General features: G+C 47.1%; 2 protein-coding genes and 1 pseudogene across 3 annotated transcripts; all 3 read left to right on the top strand.

The window, feature by feature from the left end:
- The first annotated feature begins 506 nt into the window (after positions 1 to 506).
- LOC136497906 (protein NONRESPONDING TO OXYLIPINS 2, mitochondrial-like) lies at positions 507 to 3,591 on the top strand. 2 transcript variants are annotated; one of them, XM_066493802.1, is made up of 4 exons: positions 507 to 727; positions 810 to 931; positions 2,965 to 3,012; positions 3,303 to 3,591. In XM_066493802.1, the coding sequence occupies exons 1-3, from the start codon at positions 579 to 581 to the stop codon at positions 2,982 to 2,984; spliced, it is 291 nt and encodes a 96-aa protein (XP_066349899.1). In that variant the 5' UTR covers positions 507 to 578; the 3' UTR covers positions 2,985 to 3,012; positions 3,303 to 3,591. The 2 variants fall into 2 exon arrangements, with proteins under 2 accessions (XP_066349899.1, XP_066349900.1); XM_066493803.1 differs by lacking the exon at positions 2,965 to 3,012 and having other exon boundaries at positions 3,303 to 3,587.
- Positions 3,592 to 9,183: 5,592 nt separating this feature from the next.
- On the top strand, positions 9,184 to 12,988 carry LOC136497941 (zinc finger CCCH domain-containing protein 32-like). The gene is made up of 3 exons (XM_066493840.1): positions 9,184 to 9,550; positions 10,478 to 10,588; positions 10,703 to 12,988. The coding sequence occupies exons 1-3, from the start codon at positions 9,419 to 9,421 to the stop codon at positions 12,542 to 12,544; spliced, it is 2,085 nt and encodes a 694-aa protein (XP_066349937.1). The 5' UTR covers positions 9,184 to 9,418; the 3' UTR covers positions 12,545 to 12,988.
- A 1,243-nt stretch (positions 12,989 to 14,231) lies between these two features.
- On the top strand, positions 14,232 to 17,558 carry LOC136496672 (protein DJ-1 homolog D-like; annotated as a pseudogene).
- The last annotated feature ends 9,750 nt before the right edge of the window (positions 17,559 to 27,308 follow it).

The following is a 27,308-nucleotide window of genomic DNA, read 5'->3' as shown; positions in this document are numbered from 1 at the left end:
AACATATTTTAAGATCTTTAAACTTGTTAATTATTGCACCACAATGTTTGGTACGGTGCAAAAATAGACCTTGAGTTTAAGGCCCCGTTTGGCAGGGCTTCACTTCACTAGTGAAGCCATTTTTTTTTGGCTTCAGCTCCACGAACAGTTCCACCGGTGGAGCTGAAGCGGTTTTGGTAAACCGTTTGGCAAAATGACTTCCCTGTGAGAGCATGTTTTTAGGGGCCTAGAGGAGAAGCCGGAAGAAGTCACTTTTTTTGGCTCCATCCCACCCCAAATCACTGTGAGAGCATGTTTTTAGGGGCTTCACAAGTGAAGCTATTTTACTTTACCCCGTTTTGTAGAAAACGACTCCAAACGGCTCCTGAAGCCGGTGGAGAAGCCCTGCCAAACGGGGCCTAAGTCTCATCCTTAGCAGCCATCCATGGGCCACCCAAATTTCTTCCTCCTCCGGCCCATACCAAGTCGTCCTGATGAACGCCGGTCGGCCCAAACTAAGCAGCGTCTAGGGTTTAGCCTCTCGAACCACCCACGAGGTTTTGCTTCGACACCGACGCGAGAAGGCAGGGGAAGAGGAAATGGCATCTTTATCCCGCACAGCCGCCGCCGCCGCCGTCGCCGTGAGGTCGGCGGTCCGCTCCGCACCCCTTACCGGCCGCGTCCTCGGAGCGCCACTGCCTTCCCTTGCCTCGCCTTCCGCTGCACGGTCCGCCCGGATCCTCCGCAGGTAACCAACCGACTCCCTGGCGATTGGTCCTCTGATGGGATTCGGCGCGTGCGCTCATATCGCCCGTTTGGTTTCGGTGCAGATCGGCGGCCGCGGCGTTGGCGGGGCTGGAAACGCTAATGCCGCTGCACAGCGCGGTGGCGGCCGCGCGGCTTAGGTCCTGCATCGCCGTCGACTCCACCTGCTGGAGCTCGCTCTCGCAAGGTAACCCTTTGTTCTGGGCTGTTACCATTTGAGGGGATAATGGCATGCTGTCAAATATTTGGATTTGTTGTTGGTTGCTGGCTTGCTGCATGCTCTGCAACATTTTCATGTGATTGTGCAGTTTGAGGTTTTTGGGTTTCGGATAAGATTGAACGAGGAAAAAAGAAGTTCTAAGCCCCGTCGGATCGCTAATTTAGTATAACGTTTTGCCAGCATGGCCACATCATCATTTCTCGAATCAATTTCGCAGTGGACCAAGCAATTCATGAACTGAGTTCATTACACAGTACTCATCAGGTAGTTTGTTTGTTCTACTTATACACCAGATAAACCAAGATACAGAAGGAGTCATGTGAGTGACCGGCTAGTTTCGTAACTCGTGCATCTTAGTGCCTTCCAGCTGTGCTTTGCAGCTATGAGGTCAATCCCCAACCTCATGGCTGATGAATATGTGAATGAATAGCGTCCTGTCCTGATGAAACTCCTTTTTAACCTTTGTGATACTGAAATACACGTTGATATTCCTTTCTATTTGTGATTTAATAGCAATTAGTTCAATTGTGCTCGATTGTTTTTCTACAGAGCTAGTTTTACATCTATGTCCAATTGTCCACTGTATTAGCAGAGAGCTATTAGTCTTTTTCTAACAATCATGATCTTAGGGAGCCCTTTTGGTTTAAAATTATTGACCTATTTTCGAGCTCTGGATACTGTGGATGTGTATGGTTATGAAAGAAGTTGTTTTAGCTTGTCTAGTATCAGAGTTATCACCAACTAATTGACTGTTTTTTTGGTCAAGGGCATGGGAGCTACCGCTTTATGACTGTGTGTTCATTCTTTGATTTATTGGCTTTGGGTGCGAAATGGCGCATGTCAATTTGAAAACTTGTGAACTTCCATAGTAGTTTAGATTTTCTAGAATCTTTTGTTTTTTTGCAATGTTAACAAAAAAAAAAAAAATCAACAGGGGTCTTTATTTATGCAGTGATGAATAGTGAATTGATTCAACATGCCTTTCAGAGTTACACTAGTGTGAAGAACTTAAAATGCTAGCAGTTCATATCAGAACTAGTTGCAGGCGTTGTATTGTTTTATTTATAGTAGCTTGTTGCCAGTATAGCTTGATACTATAAATTGTGTTTTGTATGGTTAGTGGAAAGTTTGGCCTGTTTTGCCGGGTGAATGGTGCCACGGCAGCACCCTAGTTGTAAATAGAAGGAATACAGTCTTTAGGACTAGTCATTGCAATCGTGTTGATTGATCCACTGGTTCCATTACCGGCCCTCTTTGTTCGTAAAATATTAAGATCTGGTTTTAGCTATATAGACTTGGAATTTACATGTCCACCATAAGATTGTGGTTCTCTAAACTCAGGAAAAGTGATGCCTTGTTAAACATTGCCCCATAGATAATACTCCGTCAAAGTAGTTGAGTTTTTGTTTGTCTTTGATGCCTGAGGTGCTATTGTTCTTCACCTTTTCAATGCATTTCTCTGTTTTGTACAATGGGTAGACTAAATTTTACTTGTAGATACCAAGGTGGTTGTTCCCTAGATTCATATGTAAAAAATCTTTTTAAAACATGCTCCCCCCCCCCCCCCCCCCCCCCTCTCTCAATAATTGGAGGGTGGACAGTGTTCCTTTTTGTTTCTCAGCATTCTGTATCGTATGCTGCTGCTTTCTGAGGTGATGTCATTATTTCCAATGCATCTGTGGTTTGCAATATGGGTTATCTACATTTGGCTATTACCTTAGGAATGAGTTTTGCATTCTTATGGTTCTTGAAATTGTTGAGAGAATAGTTTTTTCATCTAATGTTCTCAGCAACATGGATATCTGTCACTTAGTTGGTGCAATCTGATCAACCATAAAAATACTGAACCTATCAGTTCCAGCTAGCAAGACTTAGTAGTTAGTAATATGAGATCCTTCATACTTGTTGATTAGATCAAGCTAATGAAGAAAAAAAAAGTTCTCTGTTCTTTTTCATTGAAAAAAGATGGGGTTTCTATATTTTAACAGTGGTTATTATAGGTTTAAACAAGCGCATCTGATCATGGCTAGGAGCTGAGCAGAAGAGAAGTGAGGACACTGAGTTAAAACAAAGTCATTTTTTTGCAGATATTTGTAACATGTACTACTTTGATTGTTGCTCTTCAGAATGGAGCATGCAAAATTGTTCCTTGTAACTTGCTTGGCTCTTATTTTCAGTTTGATCATGATCCATGCCAAAGAAAGAAAAAACCTTGTACTTATACTAAAAACACTTCAGTTTTCTTTTGGTGTGCAAAATTACCCCGTTTGAAATAATGGCAGCATATGGTATTACATCTTGTATCCGTGGCCTGACTTGCTCTTATTTGGTGATATAGGATATGCTTTGCCTTTATGACAGAGAGCTGCACCTGAAGAAACCAATGAACATTAGGAATTACAAACAAGGGCTGTAATAAAGTGATTCATGTAAACTAATTTTGCCTTTGAAGTTCATTGAATTTTGTAACCTGAATCATCCACAGATGTGCAACTGGCATTTGTTGATGTTTGAATTTTGTTTATGTGGATCTATGGATTACCTGCAGCTCCTCTTTCAAACAGTTGGTTCATTATTGGCATTGGCTGCTGAAATATTATTTGCAATTCCAATATAGGCATCACTTGAATTGGCTTCACTTGTGTGCCTTATTGTGAAATTGATTCACTATGCATGGATTACAAAATGCAGGATGATGTAACCGCGGAATCATCTGTGAACTCACAAGATGAACAGTATAGAAGTGAGCCTATTTGCCAATATTTAGGTTGGGTTTGCAATTTCTAGCCTAAATTAAAGTGGTTTAAATATTTATATTTGATCTGAACAATGTAAGCAAAATGGTAAAAATGATTAATGTAAATAGTCACAACGTGCCTCTAGCTTCACATCCAGGATTTCTTGGAGCTACATATATCCTGGTATGCAGCTCTAGGAAAATCTATGGATTCGTTAAATATGGACTGAATTATTGGTTTTATTTGTTGTTCCTAGTATTTTATTGCTTGTGGTCATGCTAGTTACTTGTTTAAATCATCATTTTGCGTTCTATTTCACCCGCTTGAACTTATCAGCCTGGCTTATCAATCATAGAACAGTGTTTTTCTCTCACAACAAATCAGCTTCAGCTGCCTTATCAACCGCATAAACCATCCGCTGAACAGATCCATAATAGATGAGTAAACAAAGATAAATATGAAACCAACCGCGTATATGCCATGCTCCACCACATGCAAATCATATTTTGACATTGCAACTAGTATGGAATCCCTAGCTCTAAAGATAATTTGGTTAATTTAAATTTAACATATTTGGTAATCTATTTTGAGTATAGATTCTCTTGTTCGATCTCTAGGATTAACATAGCACAGATGATGATTTAAATAAATGACGTGAACAACCCCAAGTAATAAAACACTAGGAAAACTATAAATAAGATTTTTTTTCGCAAAAAAGAACTCAAAATAAGATTGAAATAACTCCAAATCTAACACCAATAGGCACATTACATATTTTTGCAATCGTATTTTCTTTGATTTAGAAAGCAAACCGTTTTTATTCTTTTCAATCAATGCAAAACCATCTTGAAACCAGCTAGATGGTCGAATTTCTCTAGCGTTGGTACTTCATTAGTCAAATATTTTAGGCTTTAGAGTTACATGATCAAAAACAAATTCGACCAATAGTTGGATGGCTAAAAATTGACTTCTTCCTTTTAAAACACTATGTAATTTTGAGCATGGCTTACTGTCATTAGCTCATTGGATGCTCTAGCGGACCTAGGAATTTTTGTCTAGCATTCAACAATTAGAATTGGAAAAGTGTTCCTGTAAATATGAGAAATTTACAAGAAAAAAAATCTACGATACATTACACGACTTTCATAACAGTGAAGCTAGTCTAGCCTAACGCTTTGGAACACTCCATAGATTGGTTTGCGGGATGGATTGGACCTCCTTAATATAGTGTAGTGTGCAGTGTGCCACAATATTATAGAATATATGGGCCAACGCCTAGGGCATAATGGTCCTAGAAAGTACACAAATAAATATTGTATCTTTTTTTATACAACTCATAAAAACAATTATTGATATCATATATATATTGACAAATAAATGACCATGGTTGCATGAGCAATCCGATCTCTGGTCCACTTTTTGTTCTTTGGTTGGGAAGAAAAGTCACTGTAGTTTTTTCCTACTCCTTTCTACTGGCTCGTTTGGTCCGTATTTTTTAGCTTCTTTTTTTTTAATCAGAACAGTATTTTCTCTCACAACAAATCAGCCGGAACAATATTTCGGTTTGTTTTTTCAGCGAAGTGAACGGAGCCATAGAAATATTAGGACTTGTATAAGAATTTTTTAGGAGCCCATTTAATTTTACATAAACAATTGGAGGCCACTAACGCGTGACGGATCCCCTTTTTCCACCTCACGCCGCCACCTTTCCCGCCCCTTTTTCCCTTCCCGTGCGTCTCCTCATCCCCCACCTCCCTCCAACCTATTCGGTTGGCTGGTTCGTATCGTTGCTGGTTCGTGAAGAAGTACTGCTGGCTGGTTTGTGTGAGAGAAAAATACTGTTCCGACTGAAAATTTACGATCGTTTACGACGAGCCATAGCCAAACGAACAGGCTGCTCGTCGTCGAGTCCGCCCTCCTCATCCTCGACCTCGACCTCGCCGCCGTTCCTGCTCCTCCTCGCCCCTGCCGCCGACCACCGTCCCACCGCCGTCACACGACGTCGCAACGGTCGAGTAATAGAGTTTCCGTAAACAATACATTAGTAACCAGAAAAAAAAACTACGATCTGAGCCTGAGAGTCAAAAGTCAATGCGTTTGGAACGTAGGAATAAAAAACACGGGAATAGGAAAAAACGCAGGAATGGAGTGAGTGTGTAGTGGTAAAACAGAGGAAAAGAAAAACGCGGGAAATAACTAGAAGGGGTGTTTGAAACGCAGGAATCCAAAACCCAGAAAAAACGCTGCAACGAGCTTGGTTAGCGCACGAGCATTGTAGGAAAGTTTTCCAAGAGGTCTGACCGCATTCTTTTTTTCCTTCAAAAGTACACGCCTTGTCACCGTTCCTCTGGAAAGTTTTTGCTAAATTCCTTTGTTCCAAACGCACGGACGCAGTTCCTTTCCTCTGGAACCGAATCCTCTGCTTTTCCTACGATTTTCCTTTGTTCCAAACGTGGCCTAAACTTCAAACTAGAGCCGGAAAGGAAAGACCGAAGGAAAGAGCCGTGAACCGAATCGGAGCAGGCTGCGCTATAGATGGCCATCGGGCCGTGCCGGCCTGGTCCGGCGGCATGGCGTGCCGTGCCTGCCCGACGCGGTGTCGTGCCTACCCGACGCGGTGTCGTGCCTCACCGGGCCACCGTGCCGGTCGTGCCGTGCCGCTGGCGTGCTCGTGCCTGGCCTTCGACCCAAGGCACGGCCCGTGGGCCGTTTGGCCGTGCCGTGCCGCCCGATGGGCACGGCCGTGCCGTGCCGTTGAAAGCTCTAGTTTAGTTTTGATGAATTGATGAAACCCTAAGTGCTAACCTAGTTTATCAAGTAATCATGACATAGGTAGCACACTTCAAGTAGAAGAAGCTAATGAAGATCATAGCATAACAATGGTGATGGCATGGCGATGATCAAGGGCTTAAACTTGAAATGAAGAAAGAGAAAAACAAAAAGCTCAAGGCAAAGATATAAACCATAGAAGCTATTTTGTTTTGGTGATCAAGACACTTAGAGAGTGTGATCACATTTAGGTTTGATAACCGTACTATTAAGAGGGGTGAAACTCGTATCGGAATACGGTTATCAAAGTGCCACTAGATGCTCTAACTCATTGCATATGCATTTAGGATCTAGTGGAGTGCTAACACCCTTGATAATATTTGTGAAAATACGCTAACACATGGGCACAAGGTGTGTGCAGGGTTGAGATGGGTTTGGGATTCGGCGCTTTCGGAAAAATGAAATGCCTATTTTCTATTGCGTCGGATGCAAATTCTTGGTGGTTGGCACATTGGAGCAAGGGTGGAGAAGATAGAAGTGAGAACAGAGCTGATGCCAGCGTTGGTCCAGTGACCGGACGCTGAATCCAGAAGCACCAGACGCTGACTGCCTACGTCCGGTCGCGTTGACTGTCGGTACAGTGGTTAGGGTTTACCATCAGACGCTGGGCTATGTCCGGTCGAGGTGGACCGGACGCGTCCGGTCGAGGAAAACCAGGTTTCGACCCTTACTGTACTCGACCGGACGCTGAGGTTCCAGCGTCCGGTCAGTTTTAACCGGAGCGTCCGGTCAGCGTCATAGCTGTTGAAATATGACGAACAACATTTGAAGCTGGTGACACGTAGCGTCCATCGGGCGACCGGACGCTGAGGGCCAGCGTCCGGTTAGTATGACCGGAGCGTCCGGTCAGAGCGTGTTTTGCCCAGTGAAGAGGTATAACGGCTCTATTTGATTGGGGCTCTATTTATAGCCCCATGGCCGGCTCAAGGGATCTCTCTTGCACATTTTCATTGACATAGCAATCTTGTGAGCCTAGCCAAAGGACATCCACTCATCTACATCATTGATTCATCATTATAGTGAGATTGGGAGTGATCCAAGTGCATTGCTTGAGTGATTGCATCTAGAGGCACTTAGTGATCATGTTTCGCTGCGGATTTCGCTTGTTACTCTTGGTGGTTGCCGCCACCTAGACGGCTTGGAGCAGCGAGGATTGTCGAGCGGAGGTGGTGATTGTCTCTGGCTCCGATCGTGGTGATTGTGAGGGGTTCTTGACCTTTTCCCGACGGAGCGCCAAAAGGTACTCTAGTAGATTGCTCGTGGCTTGTGTGATCCCCGTCTTGTGTTAGTTGTGCGGCACCCTATTAAGGGTTTGGCGTGTGAAGCCAATTAGCGCGTGAATCTCAAAGTGAGTGAATCGCCACAACGAGGACTAGCTTGCCGGCAAGCAAGTGAACCTCGGTAAAAATCATTATGTTCATCATTGATTCCGAGGTGATTGGTCATCATTGTTATTTATCTTCGTGATTGATTGGTTCATTCATCTACACGGCGATATAACCCTCTTGATCACTCTCTTTACTTTACCGCAAACTAGTTGACAAGCTCTTTAGTGTAGCTAGTTGTGAGAGCTTGCATGCTTGGTTGGTGTGGCTCTTTAGTTAGCCTTTGAGAGCACACTAACATAGGGTAGTGCCATTGCTCTTGTGTGAATTGACACTATCTAAACTAGAATTGTGGTAGGTGGCTTGCATTTTGAGTAGGCTAGCGCAACACTCGCTTCGCCTCATAATTGTCTAACCATTTGGTTAAGTGTTGTTGTAGAAATTTTTATTAGGCTATTCACCCTCCCTCTAGCCATTAGGACCTTTCAGCCGCCCGCTGGCGTGCTCGAAGCTAGCTGCCGAGCTCGAGACGACGACGGCGTATGGAGATTGGAGAAGACGACGGGCGACGGCCGCAGAAACAAGAGACAGAGAGAGAGAGGAGGTGACCTCGCAGGCCACGACGAGTCCCTGGGGCTGGGGCCGGCGTGGGAACGCGGAGCTCGGGGCGCTGGGGCCGTCGCCCGCCGAGCTCACTCCCAGGTCTGGCGTCCCTGGGGCTGGGGCCGGCGCGTCGAGCTCACTCCCAAGGCGGAGCTCGGGGGCTCGGGGCCGGATCTGGCCCTGGGGAGGTGCCCGGCCGGCCGGCCGACAGCTGCCGGTGTAGCGGGCGGGGGAGCCGGGGAGGGGGTTGCGAGCCTGCGACGCGCCGTCGCCGCGTCGGGGTGCGGCGGGTGGGGTGGGTGTGGCCGTGTGGGGGCGTGGGGCATGGGGCGTGGGGTGTTAGGGTTTGAGAGGGGGTATAGGTGTGGGGGGCTGGGCCTCTTAGCAGGCCGGCTGGCTGGGCCACTACCGGGCCGCCTCTTGGACCGTGCCGTGCCCGTGCCGTGCCTCGGGCCAAGAGGGCGGCCCAGGCACGGCCTGGTGCCTCGGGCCGGGCTGGCACGGGCACGGTGACCATCGGGCCAAAATGCCGGGCCACGGGCCGGGCCATCGGGCAGCGGGCTGCATGTACACATATAGGCTGCGCACGCACACGCAACGCAGCGCTGCGGCCGTGTCTACCTGCCTGCCGCCTCTCTAGCGGTCTAGCGGCTAGAGAGAGAGGGAGACCGTTGGTTTGGTTCGTTGCCTGTGTGTTCCCTTCCCGTCATATACCCGCAGGCAGTGGCAGAGGCAGAGGCGGCCAATCCAATCCAGTCCACACGAGACGAGCCCATCCCCCTCCCGTCGCCTTCGCAAACCCTAGCCTAGCCTCCTCCAGCGGAGCGGAGGCGGCCGTAGATCTAACCCCTGCCCGCCGCCGCCGCCAGGAGCCCTATCTCCGCCCTCCGCGATCGGCGCGCGGCCCGGGGCAGGGGACGAGGATCCCGCGGCCCACCGCCACCTTCGGAACGGGGGCCATGGAGGTGGACGGCGCCGCGGGGGCGGCGGCCGCCGCCGCCGCCGCGAAGCCGCTGACGCCGGAGGAGGAGGCGCTCCGGCGCAGCACCGACTGCGTCTACTTCCTCGCCTCGCCGCTCACCTGCAAGAAGGTACGTACGCCGCGCGCCTCCGCGCCCGGTCTTCTCCTCTGCCACCGCGCGGGTTTCTTAGGGTTCCGGCCTTCCGGGTGCCGGTTTGGTTTGGGAATAGGGTCTCGGTAGGGTTTGTTTGCTAGGTACCTGTGAATTTCGCGGTGACAAAAAAACATCAAATTCTGTTTTTGTTTTGGACGCATGTGCTGTTTAGGGGCGATATTTGGAATCACGATTTGAGCAGCGTTCGGGAATTTGATAAATTGTTAACCCCTGGGTCCAAGCGTGTGCATTTTCCATGTCTGTGATGCTACCTAGAGCCAGATTAATGTGTTCTGTAAAGTTGTGTCATCTGGGCATCGGGTAGGCTTACTGGCACCACATCACCCTTGGATTTAGTGATACAATCTTTTAGATGTTGGAGAAGGCCTGAGAAAATTTTCTGGTGCCTAGAACCTCACTGGGCTTTCTGGATTGGTACATGCTGGCGATTTTATTATGGAACAGTTTCGCTATCATAATCTGACAAAACATGTTGTGCAATACAATATCAGTCTAACAACTTATTGTATAAACTATCAGTGTACTACTGTATATGTCAAAAGGCAAATAGACATTTGCTCCATATCAATGCAAACGCCTGATGTGTGTCAGTAGACTTTCATGCCTGGCTGTCCTCTGCTTCTTGTGTGTATTGGTTCGCATATTGTTAGCCCATTCAACGTGTCACATTATATTCATTAATGATTTGGCTTGATTAGACTATTCAACGTGTCACGTTATATTCATTCATGGTTTGACTTGATTAAACTATATAATGTTAGTCCATTTGTAATACTATCCGACTGTTGAATTTCAAATTATCATGCATGTTTACCTGCTATTGTTTCTTATGCCCTTCCAATCAAATCTTAAACTAATATTTCTCTCTATTCCTTCCATTAGGGTAATGAATGCGATTTTCGTCACAGCGAGGGTGCCCGGATGAACCCTAGAGACTGTTGGTACTGGTTGAATGGCAGTTGTTTGAATCCTAAGTGTGCATTCCGCCATCCGGTATGTCTATTTCCATTTCCTCAATATTTACTATCAGATTTATAACTACTTGCCCATTTTATCTGTTTACATTATTTTCTAAACTTTGTTTTCTTCCTCCTTTTCCTTCTCCAGCCAATTGATGGTCTCTTTGGTGCCCCAACTTCTGGACTACCTCTAGTTTCTGCGCACTATGGTGCCTATAACCCGGGCAAGCAGATGGTCCCATGCTATTACTTCCAGAAAGGGAACTGCTTGAAGGGTGATAGATGCCCTTTTTATCATGGACCACAAACAGCTGGTAATAATCCTGCGGAGCAGGTGGCGAAGGTTTCTTCCTTCCCTTTGGAACCGTCCCAGGCTCAAAAGAATGAAGATGCTGCAGCTCCAAATAATTCAACGCAGCAAGAGGCTCGAATAACTAATAACAGGACTATGGCTCATGTTTCCAAGAGTGGTGCGGGTGCAATTCCCGCTGATGTAGCTTCCAATGCAGTGAAGTCTGGGCCCAACTCAGAGCTGGCACCCAGTAATACACTTGCAGCAAAGAAAAGTTTCACAACTGAGGATCATCCTGTGCACTATCAGAACCAGGTTCCTGTGGAGGGTGATCCTGTCCAAGACTGGAACCAAAATTTTGAAATGCCTCCTACTGATGACCTGCCACAGAATAGCTGGGAGGCTGATGATTTTTTGGGGGAGTCTTCTCCTGGTTTTGATGTTCTTGTAGACAATGATGGAGACGGTGCTGCTTATTTACATGACGAGGAAGATTTTGGAAGGGATATGTACCCGGTAGAAGATTATGAATATGCTCCAGCTGATTTTGATATTCGGGCCCATCATGAAAGTGAGCAGTTCAACAATGGAATGGGTGAGAACGGACGGATTGGACAGTATGATGGCTATGAGAGGAAACGTCGTAGATCCTCATCTGAGAGGAGCTTAGACAGACCTTACCATCCAGATAGAAGGTTTCTCCACAGAGAGCTTGATCGCAACGACATAGATGGATCAGATCTACGTCATCAGCTCCGCAGGAGAAGAATAAATGGGCCTTCAACAGCCATTAGCCCAGAACGGGCTAATGGGGACCGGCACTGGAGGGATGAACGCTACAGAGAAAGGCCACACGGTGGTCACCACACACAGAGAGATCGCTATCAGGGCCCACGAGGAAGCACTCTGAGTTCCCGTCTGCAGGCCAGAATAAAGCTTCCTCGAAGATCACCTGATAGAGTTGATATTCGCTTCGAGGGAGACAGGAGGAGACTCCGGGAAAGATTTTCTCCAGTTAGGCGTATGGATTTTCATGGTGGTAGGCATCGGGAGGCTGGACAGAATCAAGAAAGGAGCCACCGGAGGTCAAGTGAGATTGTCTCTACTGTCAGGCATGCAGATGGCCTCTCTGCTAGAAGAGATGCAGTGGATTCAGCTCATTTTGCTGCTCGCAGAAGCTTGGGAGAGCCAAGGAAGGCAAATGGAATTGTGGGATCCGAAGCATCTCTTGATTTTGAGGGTCCGAAACCCCTCAGTGTCATCTTACAGAGAAAAAGAGAGGCAGCACAGGGCAATAACTCTTCTTCCAACTATGAGAAATCTGCTGAGGTTGCAGTCATGCAGACAGGTTCTCTGGTTGAAACTGAGAAGAAAGGCTGTGACAACATTACCAGCTCTGCAGATTGCAAGAGTGGTTCAGGTGACGAAGAGTATAAAGAGGAAGATCATATCCCTGTGGATGCACATAGGCAGTCTTCATCTCATGGTGATAAGTTTGAGGTTGAGTATGCTGCTGAAGTGGATGCAGAAGGAAATCAAGAGGCGGATAACTATGACCAGAGAGAGGGTGAGTCTGACGAGTACGAGACAATTGAAGGTCATGACTACAAATCTGAAGATGAAAATGCATACCAAGACGACGAAGATTTCGATGATGATGATGACTTAGCTCGGAAAGTAGGGGTTGTATTCTCTTAAGCGCTATGGTGTCATTGCTTCTGTTGCTTGAGGCAAAGAGCTCTAGATTTTGTCATTGGTTCTGTTGCTTGAGGCAAAGAGCTCTAGGTTTTGTCATCGGTTCTGTTGCTTGAGAGGCAAAGCTGAAATGCCTGCTTTGCTTAGTGCATCTCTTGGGTGACTCCATCTGGCGCTTTATGTTTCCTTTTATTTTGATAGTGCCAAAGCCTATTATTTTGTGAGGCTGATTATTGGTAATTATAGGTCAGATAAGAAGCAAGGTAGCGTTCATAATCGATTTGAGGTTTACATGTAAACAGCTGTGTGATGTTCAGCATATCTGACCTATCCTCAGACTTTGTATTGTATTAGTTTCCTTACTAACAGCAGGATATTCCTTGGATCAATTTGTGCCCGAAATGAAATATAATTAATCAACCCCCAAAAGGGGCATTTTGCTTACAATCTCTGTATGATGTGTTTATGCATGAGTTCTTTATTTATATATTTTGGCATCATGCTTTTGAGATACCATGGTTGTTGCCTTGTTGGTTTCAATTGCTGCATAGCCATGATAGCTTGCTTCTTTTCTGGCAACTAAACACAAGTTTTGACTACAAAATTACGGTGAGATGTGTTTATGTTACTAATTGAAAATGAAATTATGTGATGGAGTTGGACACAGTTGAATGCAACAAGAGCTGAAGAGATGCCAATGCGCAAGGTTCCTTTAGCATCGGCATCTGTGCTCCCAACTTCCCAAGTGCAAGAAAGTCTGGATCTTTTGCTGTTAGCAGTTGACTGTGTTTGTATGATGAGTTTTTCTTTTTAATTATAGATATGCCTCCCATTCTTGTGCACTTGTGAGGTACAGTACAGTTGAACTTACTGAAATCCTGTTTCTGAAAAAAGAAATACACAACGGAGGGTGGCTACCACCACTTTGGGGATCCTGTAGCTGCAAAAGGTTCGCCTCGCGACGCACGGGAGCATATTATTATATCACGTACTTCTCGAAATCACATGGTGGTGTGCTGCCTGATCTGCATAATATCTGCTGGCAGATCAGGGAAGATATCTCCTCTACTAGGCACTGATGTACTAAGTCGTTATTCAGCTCGAATCGCCAGGCATTTGCAGGATCAAGTTCAGCAAAGCAAACGACTTGCAGTTTTGCACGATCTGTACTTCATCATCACGAAAAGATCGAAAAAACAGTTCCGACGTTGCTAACAAGATCCACCTATTTTCTGCCTCGTGATAGAAACTTTGCCGGCCGGCCAGTAAAGTCGATCGGTGAGGGGTTTTTTTGACGCAGGATTTTCACGAGAACCGTGTATGAATTTTATAAGAATCAGTTTCGTTTTATAGAGAAAACATGAGATTGTAATTTTAGATAATTTTCTCACATTCAAAGAGAGCGCAATACTCTGGCTGCACTTTTTCCACCGGCTGCAGCAGCGGAGTAACAGTGAACCAAAGACCAGAAACCGCTGCAGCCTGCAGCAGCAGCCCAATAAAAATGGCAGCCGATCAGAGTGAAACTGTTGCATTAAACACTTTTGCTATAAATCATCATTCAGATAACTATGAAAATATTCTCAGGAAAATAAGTTAGCAAAAAAAAAAGAAGAAGAAAAGAAAAGAAAAGAAATCAAGAAAACAGGCGTAGAAGGCAAATCAGAGCCAGGTGTTCTCCGGATGACTCTCCAGTGGCATATATACAAAACACTTGTACTCCCGAAGACTAGACAGACGAAGGAGAGGCTTCTAGACTCCGAGCTCGACGGAACAAGCAGAAGCGTCTCGCCTGCGCGGTCGCGAGCGTCCGAGGGGGGATTAGGGATGGCGGCGAAGAAGGTGCTCATGCTCTGCGGCGACTACATGGAGGACTACGAGGTCTCTTTTCTTTCTTCCCCTCTTGTTCGCTTCGCCTCCTGCTGAATTACTTGTGTTTGGATCGAGAATCAGCCCTGGATTGGTGTATCCTGAAACAAAATCGGTTCTTGAATTGATGCTGGGTTAGGTCATGGTCCCGTTCCAAGCGCTGCAAGCGTATGGGGTGTCCGTGGACGCCGTCTGCCCTAGCAAGAAGGCCGGCAACATCTGCCGCACCGCCGTCCATCAGGGGATCGGCCACCAGGTACCTTGGATTGATCTCCCTGTGTTCTACTTTTTCTTTTTGCGTGGTCGCGTTCCGTTGGTTAGGGCTAGTCATATCGTCTTGCTTCTAGTGAGATGATGCGTTGGACCAAATGAAGCTGCGTGGAAAACTTGTTAGGAGTTTATTAGATTGACAGTGAAGAGTGGAAGGCTTGCATAAACTAGATTGGACACTGCATCTTTTTTTTTAAAAGCAAAGACACTGCATCTGATTTGTTCACTACTCCATAATATTCAGATCCCAGGGAAGTGTTATATGAACTGTATAGGCAATTCGTGTTTCTTTAGCCAGGGTAGGTGAAAATATTTGTAACCTTTTGCTTGTTTAGAAGTAGCTGCTTCTGGAGGTCGTTTTCAGGATGAACTAGTTTGACGACACGCAGCTGCTGGAAACCTGCACTTTAAATGTAGATGATACAGGGTCTCTCAATTTAATCGCATTTTAAACATTGGGAGAACTGTGAGTGTGTTGTAAATTGTAAAAGGATTCCAAACTTGCGTGCGTATTGCTGATTTCCATATACCATTGTCATGTAAGATTCCACATACTTAGCGACCATAACGAAGATTTGTCCAGGTATTTGAATTGTAGTTGTTGGAGTTCATGTATGATCACATATTTGGATACTTGTCTAGGAGATAGTTATCTGGCTTATATCCCTGTCTGCAGAATCTGTTCCCAAAATGTGTTGCTTTGTATAGTATAATTTTCCTTGAGGCCCTGGTAGTACTAGTATCGTACTAAATCAATAACACTGCTCTGTCGCTTCTCTTGCTTACTTCCTGTGGTATCTACACTGATATGGCTTAGATTAACAGCTGCAAGAATAAACAGTAGTGTTACTCTTTTTGTTTGTTTCGTGTTACCTTACTCTTTATTGTTGCTCTGACAAGCCGACACTCATTCTCTCATTTGCATATCTCATGCAGACATACTCCGAGACAAAAGGTCATAATTTCACACTAAATGCTTCATTTGATGAGATTACTGCTAGTGAATATGATGGATTGGTAATTCCTGGAGGACGTGCACCAGAATATCTTGCAATGGATAGAAAGGTGCTTAACCTAGTCAGAAATTTCTCTGATGCTAAGAAGCCTATTGCATCAGTTTGTCATGGACAGTTGATTTTAGCGGCAGCAAGAGTAGTTGAGAACCGTACCTTGCACAGCGTATCCAGCTGTTAAACCAGTTTTGGTTGCTGCTGGTGCTAAGTGGGAAGAACCTGACACAATGGCAAAATGCACTGTTGATGGCAATCTCATCACTGCAGCAACTTATGATTCTCATCCTGAATTCATCAGCCTATTTGTCAAAGCACTTGGAGGTTCAGTGGCAGGCTCAGACAAGAAAATACTGTTCCTCTGTGGGGTATGTATTGAGAAAAATACATGTTCTTAAGTATTTCCACATTCGTATACACCTTTTAAACTTTATTTTTATATTTCACACACTGCACGATTGGGATGAAGTCCAACAGGCTTGCTCAGACAATCTAATTCATATTATTGATCTTTGTATATCTTATATGTGTCAGTGTCACAAGTAGTTACTACTCTGCTGAAATCTTTTTCTTAATTGCATGATTAATAGGACTACATGGAGGATTATGAGGTTATGGTCCCATTCCAGTCTCTTCAAGCTCTTGGCTGCCATGTCGATGCTGTTTGCCCTGACAAGGGAGCTGGGGAGAAGTGCCCGACAGCCATTCATGATTTCGAAGGCGATCAGACTTACAGTGAGAAGCCTGGCCATGATTTTACTTTAACAGCATCATTTGAAAGTGTGGATGCTTCAAGCTATGATGCACTTGTGATTCCTGGTGGGCGGGCTCCGGAGTATCTGGCTCTGAATGATAAAGTCATCAGCTTGGTGAAGGCCTTCGTGGATAATGGAAAGCCAATTGCATCGATCTGCCATGGCCAACAGATATTGTCAGCTGCTGGAGTCCTTAAGGTACATCTCTATCATTGCTGTGCAGAATCTTGTTTCCGTTGATAATTTGATATGCCCTATAATCTGTATCGTTTGGTGTTTCTTTTGGTTCATGTGTTCCTACTGTGTGGCCTAGCAAATTTTGCTCTGAACATAACAAATCGTACTAGTTTTCTTCCTCCAGAAAGGATGGTAGTTAACGCAGATTAATGATAGCTCCACCCTCCATGTGTTTGTGCTGTGTGGCCTAGCAAATTTTGCTCTGAACATAACAAATCTTGCTAGTTTTATGGGTCCAGAAAGGATGGTAGTCAACGCAGATTAATGATAGCTCCTTTTGTCGACCACGGATTCTCCTTAGTCCTTAGGTTTAATAATAACTAAATGTGTCTGGTTTTCTCGGAGCATTTGACAACTTGGATTGACTGACGTGTGCACTGATGCTTCCTTTGTTGGTTGGTTGATATGCAGGGGAAGAAATGCACTGCATACCCGGCCGTGAAGCTCAACGTTGTACTTGGGGGCGGAACCTGGCTGGAGCCTGACCCGATCCACCGCTGCTTCACGGACGGCAACCTTGTGACTGGCGCAGCCTGGCCCGGGCACCCAGAGTTCGTGTCCCAGCTCATGGCGTTGCTCGGCATCAAGGTCTCCTTCTGAAGTCCCAACTGAGAGTTTGAAAGAGCTCCGGTTGAACCTGGGGGGCGTAATAGGATAGCTTTGGGTTTCCAGACAGAAGAGAACACACACTCATATGGCACCTATACCGACCGCTGCATCTCATCCATGATCCATGCGCAGCAAGTTTCAGGCTTACCCTTTTTTGTCAGCGCTGTTTAACTGTAACGTGGATGTTGTTGTTTCTTCTTCTTGGTTCCTTTTTTTTGTGACATCCTTTTCGGATTCAAACAATAAATAAAGGCTTGTATACTACTACTTGTTCATCTGCTGCTACTACCGGCAGCTCGATTTTTGTCTGACTCTCCAATGAGCTAAAATAGATCCATCAGCGTCAGTTCGGGTACTTGGTAAACGAACAGCGATGTGGACTTGTCGTTTATTTCTGTTCAAGGCGTCAGGAGCAATTTATCACTTTGAGGAAGATTTGATCTTTGGACGTGCCGTGTCCGTGTCTGATGGAGCTGCCTAGGTTTGGCACGACAGGCAGGCGCTCCACCGCCCCCGGCGTCTTGCCTGCTTGAACCTCCGAGTCCGTGCGTGTCCATGGCGGATGGAGTTGCTCTGCTGGAGCACCTGACCTGATGATATATGGGATGAAAACGCTGTATAGTATAGATTTTCAACTATCCTCGGTAGATCGGAAAATTACGTGTTTTCAGTTTAATAACTCAGCGATGATGTTAAAACGGTGTTAGAAACAAATTAGAAATTCCCGGTCATAAACGACATCATTTTTATGGAGACGATTCCCCTTGCACGACATCATTCCAGTTTCACATTCATCGGCAGCCCCGGCCCCGGCCCCGTCCCAGCCATCTGCTATCATTGTGTCGTAGCCTTGGCCCGGCCTAGCCATTCTAGTCACCATTTTACGCGTTGGCTGGAACAAGTCACGCACAGGGCTGGTGAGTGTGGACTGCGAGGGTGCTTATACTTGCAGGGCCTAGAGGGAGAAAAATGATCTACAGACAACAGTATATAATTTTCTTTTCTTTTGCTTTTGAGAGAATATTAAAGCGACACGATTTGGGCTTGAGGATCTTACGACAATCATGGTTTTGTGGAAAATGTATGATTGCAACTAGGAGCGATGTCTTCATCGATCAAGGCTACAGCAATGTGAGCCACCATGTATATATATATATACTAGGCTGGTAGGCGCGCTAACGCCGCTCCGGTTGCCAGTGGCGGAGCCTGAAGCGAAATATAGAGGGGGCCAATTTATCAATTGAATCCATACGTACATAAGTAGTGGAGAAATTAATTTTAGTAGTTATACTTAAGTCACGGTATATAAAATACAATTGACAACAAAATAGCCGAGCATAAAAAATTCTCCAAAACGCAACATGAAATCTTGATTACTAATAAAATATTACTCAAACAATCACTTCTAATACGCACACTGTAGATTTTAGACTGAAAATTCAGGGGGCATGTCTGACCTGGCCGCTGGCTACAGTGATGACCCTGGCCGCGGTCAGTGACTCATGAACAGAGGAGACCTGTGGGCTTCACGAAATCATAGAGGCAAGGGGGGGCCATGGCCCACTATGGCCCCCGTGTAGCTCCGCCGGTGCCGGTTGCTGTTGAGCGAATAGACAGTGGACAAGTAGCGAAGCTACAGCAAATTAGAGGGTGGTGCATTTGACTTGTCGGTGCATAGACTTATGTTATAGAGGGTGCTTATATGATGAAATTTTAGGAAAAACCATTGTTTTCACAAATTTTGAGTGGATGCATTTGCACCCACCAGCTTGTACCTACCTTCGCCCTGACAGTGGCTGAGGCTATGGAATGAATAGATCAAAAATGGCTGAGGGCTCTGCCCTTTTTCCTGCGTCAAGCATAGGGTTAGGAAGCAGAGTCCATGATACGAAGATATACACAAGGAGAAGGTCCCGAAGACAAAGATCTGCATACTAAGAAGGTCCCAAAGATGAAGCTATGCAAGGAGAAGGTCCCAGAGGCAAACACCTGTACATCGAGTGAAGCTAACAATCTATGTCATAGAAGCGGGCGAGAAAGCCAAAGCTCGAATATGAAGATTCTCGGGAGATCGGCATTGAGGCACTTGAGTTAGTAGCTTCCTGAGTTAGCACTTGTATAGATTAGAGTCGTGTGTATGCTCTTTTCTCCATGTCCCTTTGTCGGTGTTTCAGATCACCGGCTAGTAAATTTGTATTTGCACGTCTGGCTCGGATGGTGTGCTCAGAGGACACAAGAATTTATACTGGTTCGGGTGGAATGTCCCTTACATCCAGTCCGCCGCTGCTCGTGTTACCGACACTGGTTTATAGTAGGGGTTACACACAAGCGAGAGAGGGAGAAGGTCCCAAGTCTCTAGTGAAAAGATCGGATGGAGTTGAGCCTTGTTGAGCTCGTCGGCTATGTGCTCATTAGCTGTCTCTCTCCCAATCATGTGCTCCTGCTTCCCCTTTTATAGGTGAAGGGGAAGGCGTAGGTTACAGAGAGAAAATGAGAGGGAGAAGAAGGCCTGCAGAGCCGCCGCGTCCATTCTTCTTCACACGGGTCCCGCCGACGCTGTAGATGGTGATGGGGATGGCTCTGCGTCGGGCTCCTGTTCACCACTGGTGCCATGCCTCTATGTCATCAGCTGGTCGTGGCGTCCCATTCCGTTCCGACGGACGGCGTGGTGAACCGACGTGCCCGTCAGCAGGCCGTACGAGGAGTAGGTAGCACAACGACCACGCATCTGTCATTGTTGGCAATGTGAACCCCTAGGCGTGGCCTGACATGGACCATAGGTCACGTCGAGACGTGCCTTGCTTTCCTACCCGGTGTCAGAAGTTTGACCCCAGTCGTACCTTTTGACCCGTAGTGGTTGGAGGCGGTATGGGTCCCCGTCAGGCGAGATGGAGCCGTTCCCTAGGGGTCGGAGTGAGACAGCTCCCGTACCCTTAGGGTCAGGCGGCATGGGTGTAACACCCTCGATGTTATACTATACAGTCTTTTGCTAAAACACTGTATGAGCATCATATTTATGTGTAAATATGTGTAATATAGGGCTGTAAAGCAATGTACGTAACTTGAAATGATCATCGAAAACGCTGAAACGAAAGATACATTCAATGTCACGTCATATCACTTAGGGTTTTAAACGAATTTTTATTGAACGAAAATACTATAGAATGCATATATGACACTTTAATAAAGTTTGTAGTATAAGCTTCGTAGGTGACGATGAAATACTTGAGATCGCGAAAGGAATTCACTAGCTAGCATATCGAATAGTTTGGAAATCGAATTCGACGCGAATCCGATTGAGACTTAGTCGAATTTCCTAAGTCGGAAAACGGTTTGATAAGGCCAAGTTTGGCAATTTTTATAGGCGGAATTGGATTAAGAAGTAGTGTAATTTCAAGGCTGGTTTTAGTAGCTTGATATGCCTTCTTGAGTATAGAATAGGTGGTTCGATGTTTGAAGTAACAAATTTGATTTTTGGGGCGCTTTAAAAACCGTGCATGGCACGTTTTGGCCAGGTGTCAGTGAATGGGCGCGGTCACCATGCCTTGGCTCGGTGCAGCTGCGCTGGTTTGCCGATGCGCGCGCACACCGTCGCGCTGGTCCTAGCCACCGCTGCTCGGGCTCGTCTGGCCGTCCGGGCCTACCTCTGGTCACCGCGAGCCGGCGACACCACTGGCGGCGCGTTGCTGGCCACTGTCACCCGCTGCTGTGCTCAAGCACGCACTCACGCGTACTCAGGACGCTAGGACTGGCGGGCCCGACCGCTCTGCTCCGCCGCTGCCGTCTGCCTCGCTGGGCCGCCCGCGTGCGCTCTCACCACCATCGTCGCATCTACTTATGCCGCTCTGCCACCTCGTGCTCGCCTGTGCGGGACTGTGCGCGCGTGGCCACACTTGGCCTGCTACGACCGGCACATGGCCCTGCCCCGCCCTATCGCCTTGCCACACGTGGGGTTGCTCCCCTCGCCGCCATGTCATCGTGTCGCCTTTATGACATCAAAGCCGCACACGCGTGTCCCGTTGACGCTGCCCGTGTCCCACCTGGGCATGGACAAGCCATGCTCCGACCGACCCCTCCCCTGCTCCTTGTCATTTCCACCCAACACGATGCCGCCTCTGCGTCCGGTAGGGAGGAGTCGCCATCGCCTAGTGACCCCGCTTCTCTAGCCTGCATTTACTCCCCCTTGCCGGCCAGACTTGCCTCTCCCTCCCTCTCTTTGGCTTGTTGTGGCCATCAGCCAGTCTTTAAGCCGAAGGCATCCCACTGGCGCCAACTACCCTTTCCCCTCCATCGAAATTCATCGTAATCTAACCACCTTCGTCCAATTCCTTGCAACCATGCCTAGCTTGTGAGGTTAGCTCATGGTTAGGATCGAATCACAGAGCTATCGTCCACCGTAGAGGTAATACGAGGCATTTTCCTAGAGGTGGTCCGTCATGGCCGCCAAAAGGGGGTATCCTACCATGGCATCGTTCTTTTGCTCCTTTGCTCCTATCGATCGATGCTTTGGCGTCGCATTGACTTGGTTGCCTCGCCAGTGTAGTAGTTTTGCCGATGGAGCAGCAGGTCACCGGGAACACCTTCGCCGTGGTCGACGTGAATCGGAGCACTCCCACGCATGTGGTCAACCATCTTGCTGAGCCTCATGACTTTGTCCAGTCTGTCCTACATGTCTCTGGTGAGGCCCTCTTGCTTCTAGGGTAGGTGGTTGAATCGGTTGAGGTCTAGGATCACCGGGATGCGTTCGCTGCCACCGATGAACTAGGTTTGATGTCGTTCCCATGGCTAGCGTGTTTGGGTGTAGTAGCGATTCAAATAGGGTTTCTATCTTGTTGCCCATAATCTATAGATGGATAAAAGGGTAGCTATAGATGCGTTGGGCTAGGTGATTTTGCCAGCGCCGGTGTTGTCGTGGCTAGACCTCGACGCATGGCCACATCCACGCATTGCACAGTTTTTAGTGTTTGATACATCGGTTGGTTGCGCTTTGCACGTAGAGTGTTATGGTGGTGATGGTTGAGGCCGGGGAGGTCCGTGCTTGCCGATGTTTGGCCAGAGATGTTGTGGCCTTTATTAGTTTTGGCCAGGGACCTTAAAAACAAGAATTCGAGTAAAGGCAGGGTGCTAGATGCAAATCCATGACTTAGTTAAATAGTGTTTGAGTTAGCTTCGCAAATAGGAAAGAGAACGGGGGCTCTTTAGCAAAAGAGCCAGCTCGGGCGCGGGCTCCGTCGTGGGCCGCGTCCGCGCACCGCGCGTGTGGGCTACGCCAGTGGCTCGCGTTTGCGCACGCTACGTGAGCGTGGGCTGAGCTACGATGGGTCGCGCCGTGCTATTTTTTTCCTTTTCTAATGAATTAGTTTGTGCTTTTCTAAATTAAGTTGTGAACTGATCTTTGATAATTAGTGTAAAATTATGTAAGTATCTAAAAATCATGAAGTAAATTTGGTTAGTCTCCTAAATTCATGCTCTTGCTGTTATTGTATTTAGCTCGTGTAGTTCTATGGTATCCTTAAGGTTACTTTATTTATTGTAATATGCTTGTCATTATTAGGATTATTTAGAGAAAGAATTTTCGTGATGAAATGGCAGAAGTGCTAGCTCTGGAAATTTTAAAGCAGGCTCATAACATTATTAGGCACTCACTTGTAATTTTTGTCGCCCTAGAGTAGGTTATTAAATAGAGTAGCTAGTACTCCTCGCTTTATCGTATATAGAGTAAATCGATATTAAGAATAAGAATGCTTTTAGTTGCTAAACTAATGTATGAAATGTCTCATACCTGTTTAGTGGAAATGATAAGTAACGTAGCGTCTTAGTCAGTAGAGCTAGTTCAGTAGCTTGATAGGTATATTCATATTTTAAGAGTTGCTGATGCCGTATTACTAAGTGTTGCATCGTCATTTCATACATGTAGATAATGAGTTGGTAGAGTTTGTTCCTACGGGTGAACAAGAGTTTGAGGAGATCATTGAGGAGTACGAGGAGGAGATTCTTGTATAGGAGGGAGCCTCAGAGCCGTTCGTTGCTAACTTTGTTGACACACCGCCTGCCCAAGGCAAGCCCCGGTGCATAACCCCTATTTTTGAATGATCACTGAATATATATATGATGTGCATTTACGTACAAGCATTTTATGGAAACTACGTGCATAGATATGCTTACCTATGAGCCTTACTAGTATAGGTCGAGTAACTGTTGTGCTCAGGATTTCGGTAGCGTGAATTACCTGTCGTTTCTCACAATAGGTGATAATTATGATCACTCATGATCATGTGGTGGAAAGGAAAATAGAGACCGAGCAGGGATATGGTTTGGGTAATGGTGGGTGTAAGAGGTTGTGTCCTGTGGCCAACAGGACATAGCTTGGTTACACTTTTTTCCTGTCTATGTCGGTTAAGGACCGACCGTTGTATTGGGTTCTAGGCAAGTCACAGACTTATTATCTCGAGCACATACTTGGATATAGGCGCAGGGAAGACTTGTTGCTCTCTTTCGTGGGTTCTAGCTCTTTCTGAACTGACTGATTAGAGGCGAGGATGGTGAAGGTCTAAGCACCGCACTAAGTTTGGGACTCAGGAGCGGGAGCTTGGAGTCCAAGTTTGGACGGGGACCTGGACCCCATGACAGGAGAGTGATGGGTTGGTCCTACTTGTTCTTAGGGTACAAGCGAGGGCATGTGTTTTTGAGGTATCCTAGCTGGGCATATTGATTCATGAATCATCGGGAAATCTGGTACAACTTATGTACAGTCTAGCACCATAGTAAGAACTGAAAGATGAAAGGTGATGAAATGGAACTGATTGCTCAACCTGTTGCTTGAAAGTAGAACATGTGCTTACATAGAATGACTAGATAATAAATTAATCATGACTGCTAGTAATAACATAAATAAAGATTCACTACTAGAATTGCTTTCTGCAAAAAGAAACCCAACAAACCATAAAGCTTATCATATCTCTTGGAGTTAGGAAATTATTCCCACTAGTCGGATAAGTCTTACGAGTATATTATGTACTCAGGGTTTATTTACCCCTATTGTAGGTTCAACTTGAGGAGTACCCTGTTGTAGTGAAGGATTCTTCTGGTGGGCACAGACGAATCCTTGTTCTCTATCGATAGATGTTTATTATCATTCTGCTGTTTAATATTCCACTACTCTGAATCTGGTAATGTAATAATGCATTTCTAAGAACTCTGGATGTATGAAATAGACTAAGTATTGTAACACGTTCTCATTATTAGATCATTGGGGGAAAATGTGGACTATTGGTCTCTCCCTTGGGGTGTGCTCGATGGAACTCGCCCGCTGTAGCTTGTGTTTCGAGGTGCTTAGTGTCTGGTGGAAGACAAGCGCCTCCATAAGTGCGTTATTTCAGGCGGTTCTACCACAACGAGGCCCGTGCCCAAGGGGTCGGGCGAGACAAAGCCTGTGCCCTTGGGATCAGGTGACATGGGCCCTATGCCCTCAGGGTCGGGCGAGATGGCTCCCGTAGCCTTGGGGTCGGAGACAAAGGGCCCGTGCCCTCGGGGTTGGGCGACACAGGGCCCATGACCTCAAGGTTGGCATGATGACTCCCATACCATCGGGGTCGGTCAAGGGGTCAGCTCGTCTTATGATCGTCCTCCCTCAAGTGTTTTTTTCGATAAAATGGAGGGGCTAAGCCATGCCATGTTTTCCTCGATAGATGAATCAAGGTGCTCGGTGAGCTATTAATGGGCTAGTCCGAGTGGGGCCCTAGTTTCCCATTCGTGGGGGTCCGACATGGGTTAGCTGGTGATCGAATTCCAAATTCTTAATGGCTAGTCCATATAGTTCTTGGGTTCGTTCGACTGGTCCCAAGGGCTTGCTGCCTTTCTTCGAGGAAAAAACATAGACTGTGAACCGACCAAGACTCGAACATGAACCGAGATGCCCACGGTGCTCGTGCACCCAGGTACTAGCCGCTAGCTAGCCCATTCCTTTCCACCCCTCACTCTAAAGGCACCCTAGAGCAGGTTGTGAACTCGTCAGTGGGCCAATGTTCGAACTAGCGGGCCTGAATGGGCCATGGGAGTGTTTTGAACTCCATATCCCTTCTTACTTGTGGCGGTTCTCGACCCATCGAATGGGACAAACTATCATCCGGCGTGTCCTTCGAGGGAGCGGCTAGAGCTAGCGTGTGCACGTTTCTCGAAGAGGTGATGTGGCGCGGCATGGTAGGCGTGTAGATCTAGGTGGACGTTTCGCCTCTTGCTTCACCCTGCCTTATAAATAGTGGTGTCCCCCCTCCACGTTTGGCACACAGCCACAACCTTGCCTTCTTCGTCTTTCCATCGCTATCGTTCAGATCTGCTGCCCTTGCTAATCCGCTGCCAACGCCCTAGATCTGTAGCCTTCACTTCTCCGCCATCGCCAAAAAGTCCTTGCTCCTCTGTCTTTGCTTTCCATGGAGTTGTGGTATCGCTCCGACGTTACTCACGCACGCATGGAGGGCCTCATCAAGTGCGGTCTTCTCCATGGGAGGACTGACATAGCCAAGTGGCTCGTGCCTAATTGTGAGGATGCGCTGGCACCGCCTGATGGCTACATCATGTCCTTCGTGCCCTTCCATGAGTGTGGACTCACGATTCCTCCCCATCCGTTCTTTTAGGGACTACTGCACCACTACTAGATTGAGCTGCAGCATCTGAACCCCAACGGGATCTAGCACATCGTAGTCTTCATCGTGCTGTGTGAGGGATACCTAGGGATTGAACACCACTTCAAACTTTGGAGGTACTTCTTCTTCGTCTCCCTACTTAAGAAGAGGGATAGAGCTGGGGACCTGTCGATGCCGATGGGCTACGCGGGCATCCACCTCCGGGAGCAGCGAGTGGCCGAGTACATGCCCTACTAGCTATCTAGATCCAACAAGGGGTGGCACACGCAGTGGTTCTACTTGAAGAACGATCTTGCTGCCCCCTTGCTGGTCTTCACCGGGCGCCTAATCGAAGAGGCGCCGCTGACATGGTCGTGGGGGCCACCCATCAAGGAAAAGAAGATGATGCATGACATCCTCAAGGCCATCACATCCCTAAGGAGCCACGGCCTTTGCGGGGCCAGTGTCATCGGGATATATCACATGAGGAGGGTGGCGCCATTGATGGTGCGCACCCTCCTGCTGTACGGGATGACGCTCGGCGTGCAGCTCAATGTTACAGTGCTCGCCTAGGGGCCATTCCACGATAGTGAGGTCACGCAGCGCATCAAGGAGGCGACAGACGATTTTGACGCCCTGTTCCTAATCCCTAGACATCTCATGATGCGGCCAGAGCTAGGCTTTATCGAGCTGCCGGCGGATTTGGGATTTTGGGCCTTTGTCGCGCCATTGTCGGAGCATGCGGCCGTAAGGGCGGCGAACCATGCTGTAGATGAGCGGAGGAAGAAGGATAATGACGACAAGGAGGCGAGATGGCGGGTGAAGCAGCGGGTGAGGCTGAACCAAGGAAAGCGTCGATAAGGTTCGGAGGAGGGAGAGGATGAAGAAGAAGAAGAAGAAGAAGAAGGCAACAGTTCTGGGTCACCCGTCCAATGGGATGAGATGGGTGGTGGGGATAGTTTTGGGTCACTCGTCCAATGGGATGAGCTCGGTGGTGGGGACGAGGATCCATCTCTACCATAGACAGGGCCTTTCCCATGGCATGCCCTGTAGGAGGAGGTGGACGTGCCCCCAGAGCCATCAAAATTAGGCCACCCTGCTTCATCCGGGCCTTCCACGGCATCCCTGAAGTCAGTGGGAACCGACCGCCCCAGTCTGTTTGGGCCCTCTGTGCTAAGGGAGGGCTCAAAGCAGCAACGTACCGACAAGGGGCAGCCAAGGGCGGGCGGGCCAGCCCCAAAGCGTCATCGCCCGATGGCATTGAGGTGAGTTTAGAGTTTTTTTGTCTTTTTGTTCTAACGAATTTTGGCCATAAACTGATTATCATGTCCTTTGCAGCATCGGAGGACGTGGGGCTCTCCTGAGGCTTGCGCCAAAGAAGAGGCGCCTCCAACAA

Source organism: Miscanthus floridulus, chromosome 12 (assembly GCF_019320115.1).
Source record: "Miscanthus floridulus cultivar M001 chromosome 12, ASM1932011v1, whole genome shotgun sequence".
NCBI lineage: Eukaryota > Viridiplantae > Streptophyta > Magnoliopsida > Poales > Poaceae > Miscanthus > Miscanthus floridulus.
The sequence above is the reverse complement of the archived record's forward strand: the minus strand, read 5'-3'. Positions and strand labels throughout refer to the sequence as shown.

Coding starts and splice junctions, on each gene's coding strand:
- LOC136497906 (XM_066493802.1), top strand. CDS start 579: ATGGCATCTTTATCCCGCACAGCCGCCGCCGCCGCCGTCGCCGTGAGG. Junction 728..809: donor TCCGCCCGGATCCTCCGCAG/GTAACCAACCGA, acceptor GTTTCGGTGCAG/ATCGGCGGCCGCGGCGTTGG. Junction 932..2,964: donor CTGGAGCTCGCTCTCGCAAG/GTAACCCTTTGT, acceptor TGGTTATTATAG/GTTTAAACAAGCGCATCTGA.
- LOC136497941 (XM_066493840.1), top strand. CDS start 9,419: ATGGAGGTGGACGGCGCCGCGGGGGCGGCGGCCGCCGCCGCCGCCGCG. Junction 9,551..10,477: donor CGCCGCTCACCTGCAAGAAG/GTACGTACGCCG, acceptor TCCTTCCATTAG/GGTAATGAATGCGATTTTCG. Junction 10,589..10,702: donor AGTGTGCATTCCGCCATCCG/GTATGTCTATTT, acceptor TTCCTTCTCCAG/CCAATTGATGGTCTCTTTGG.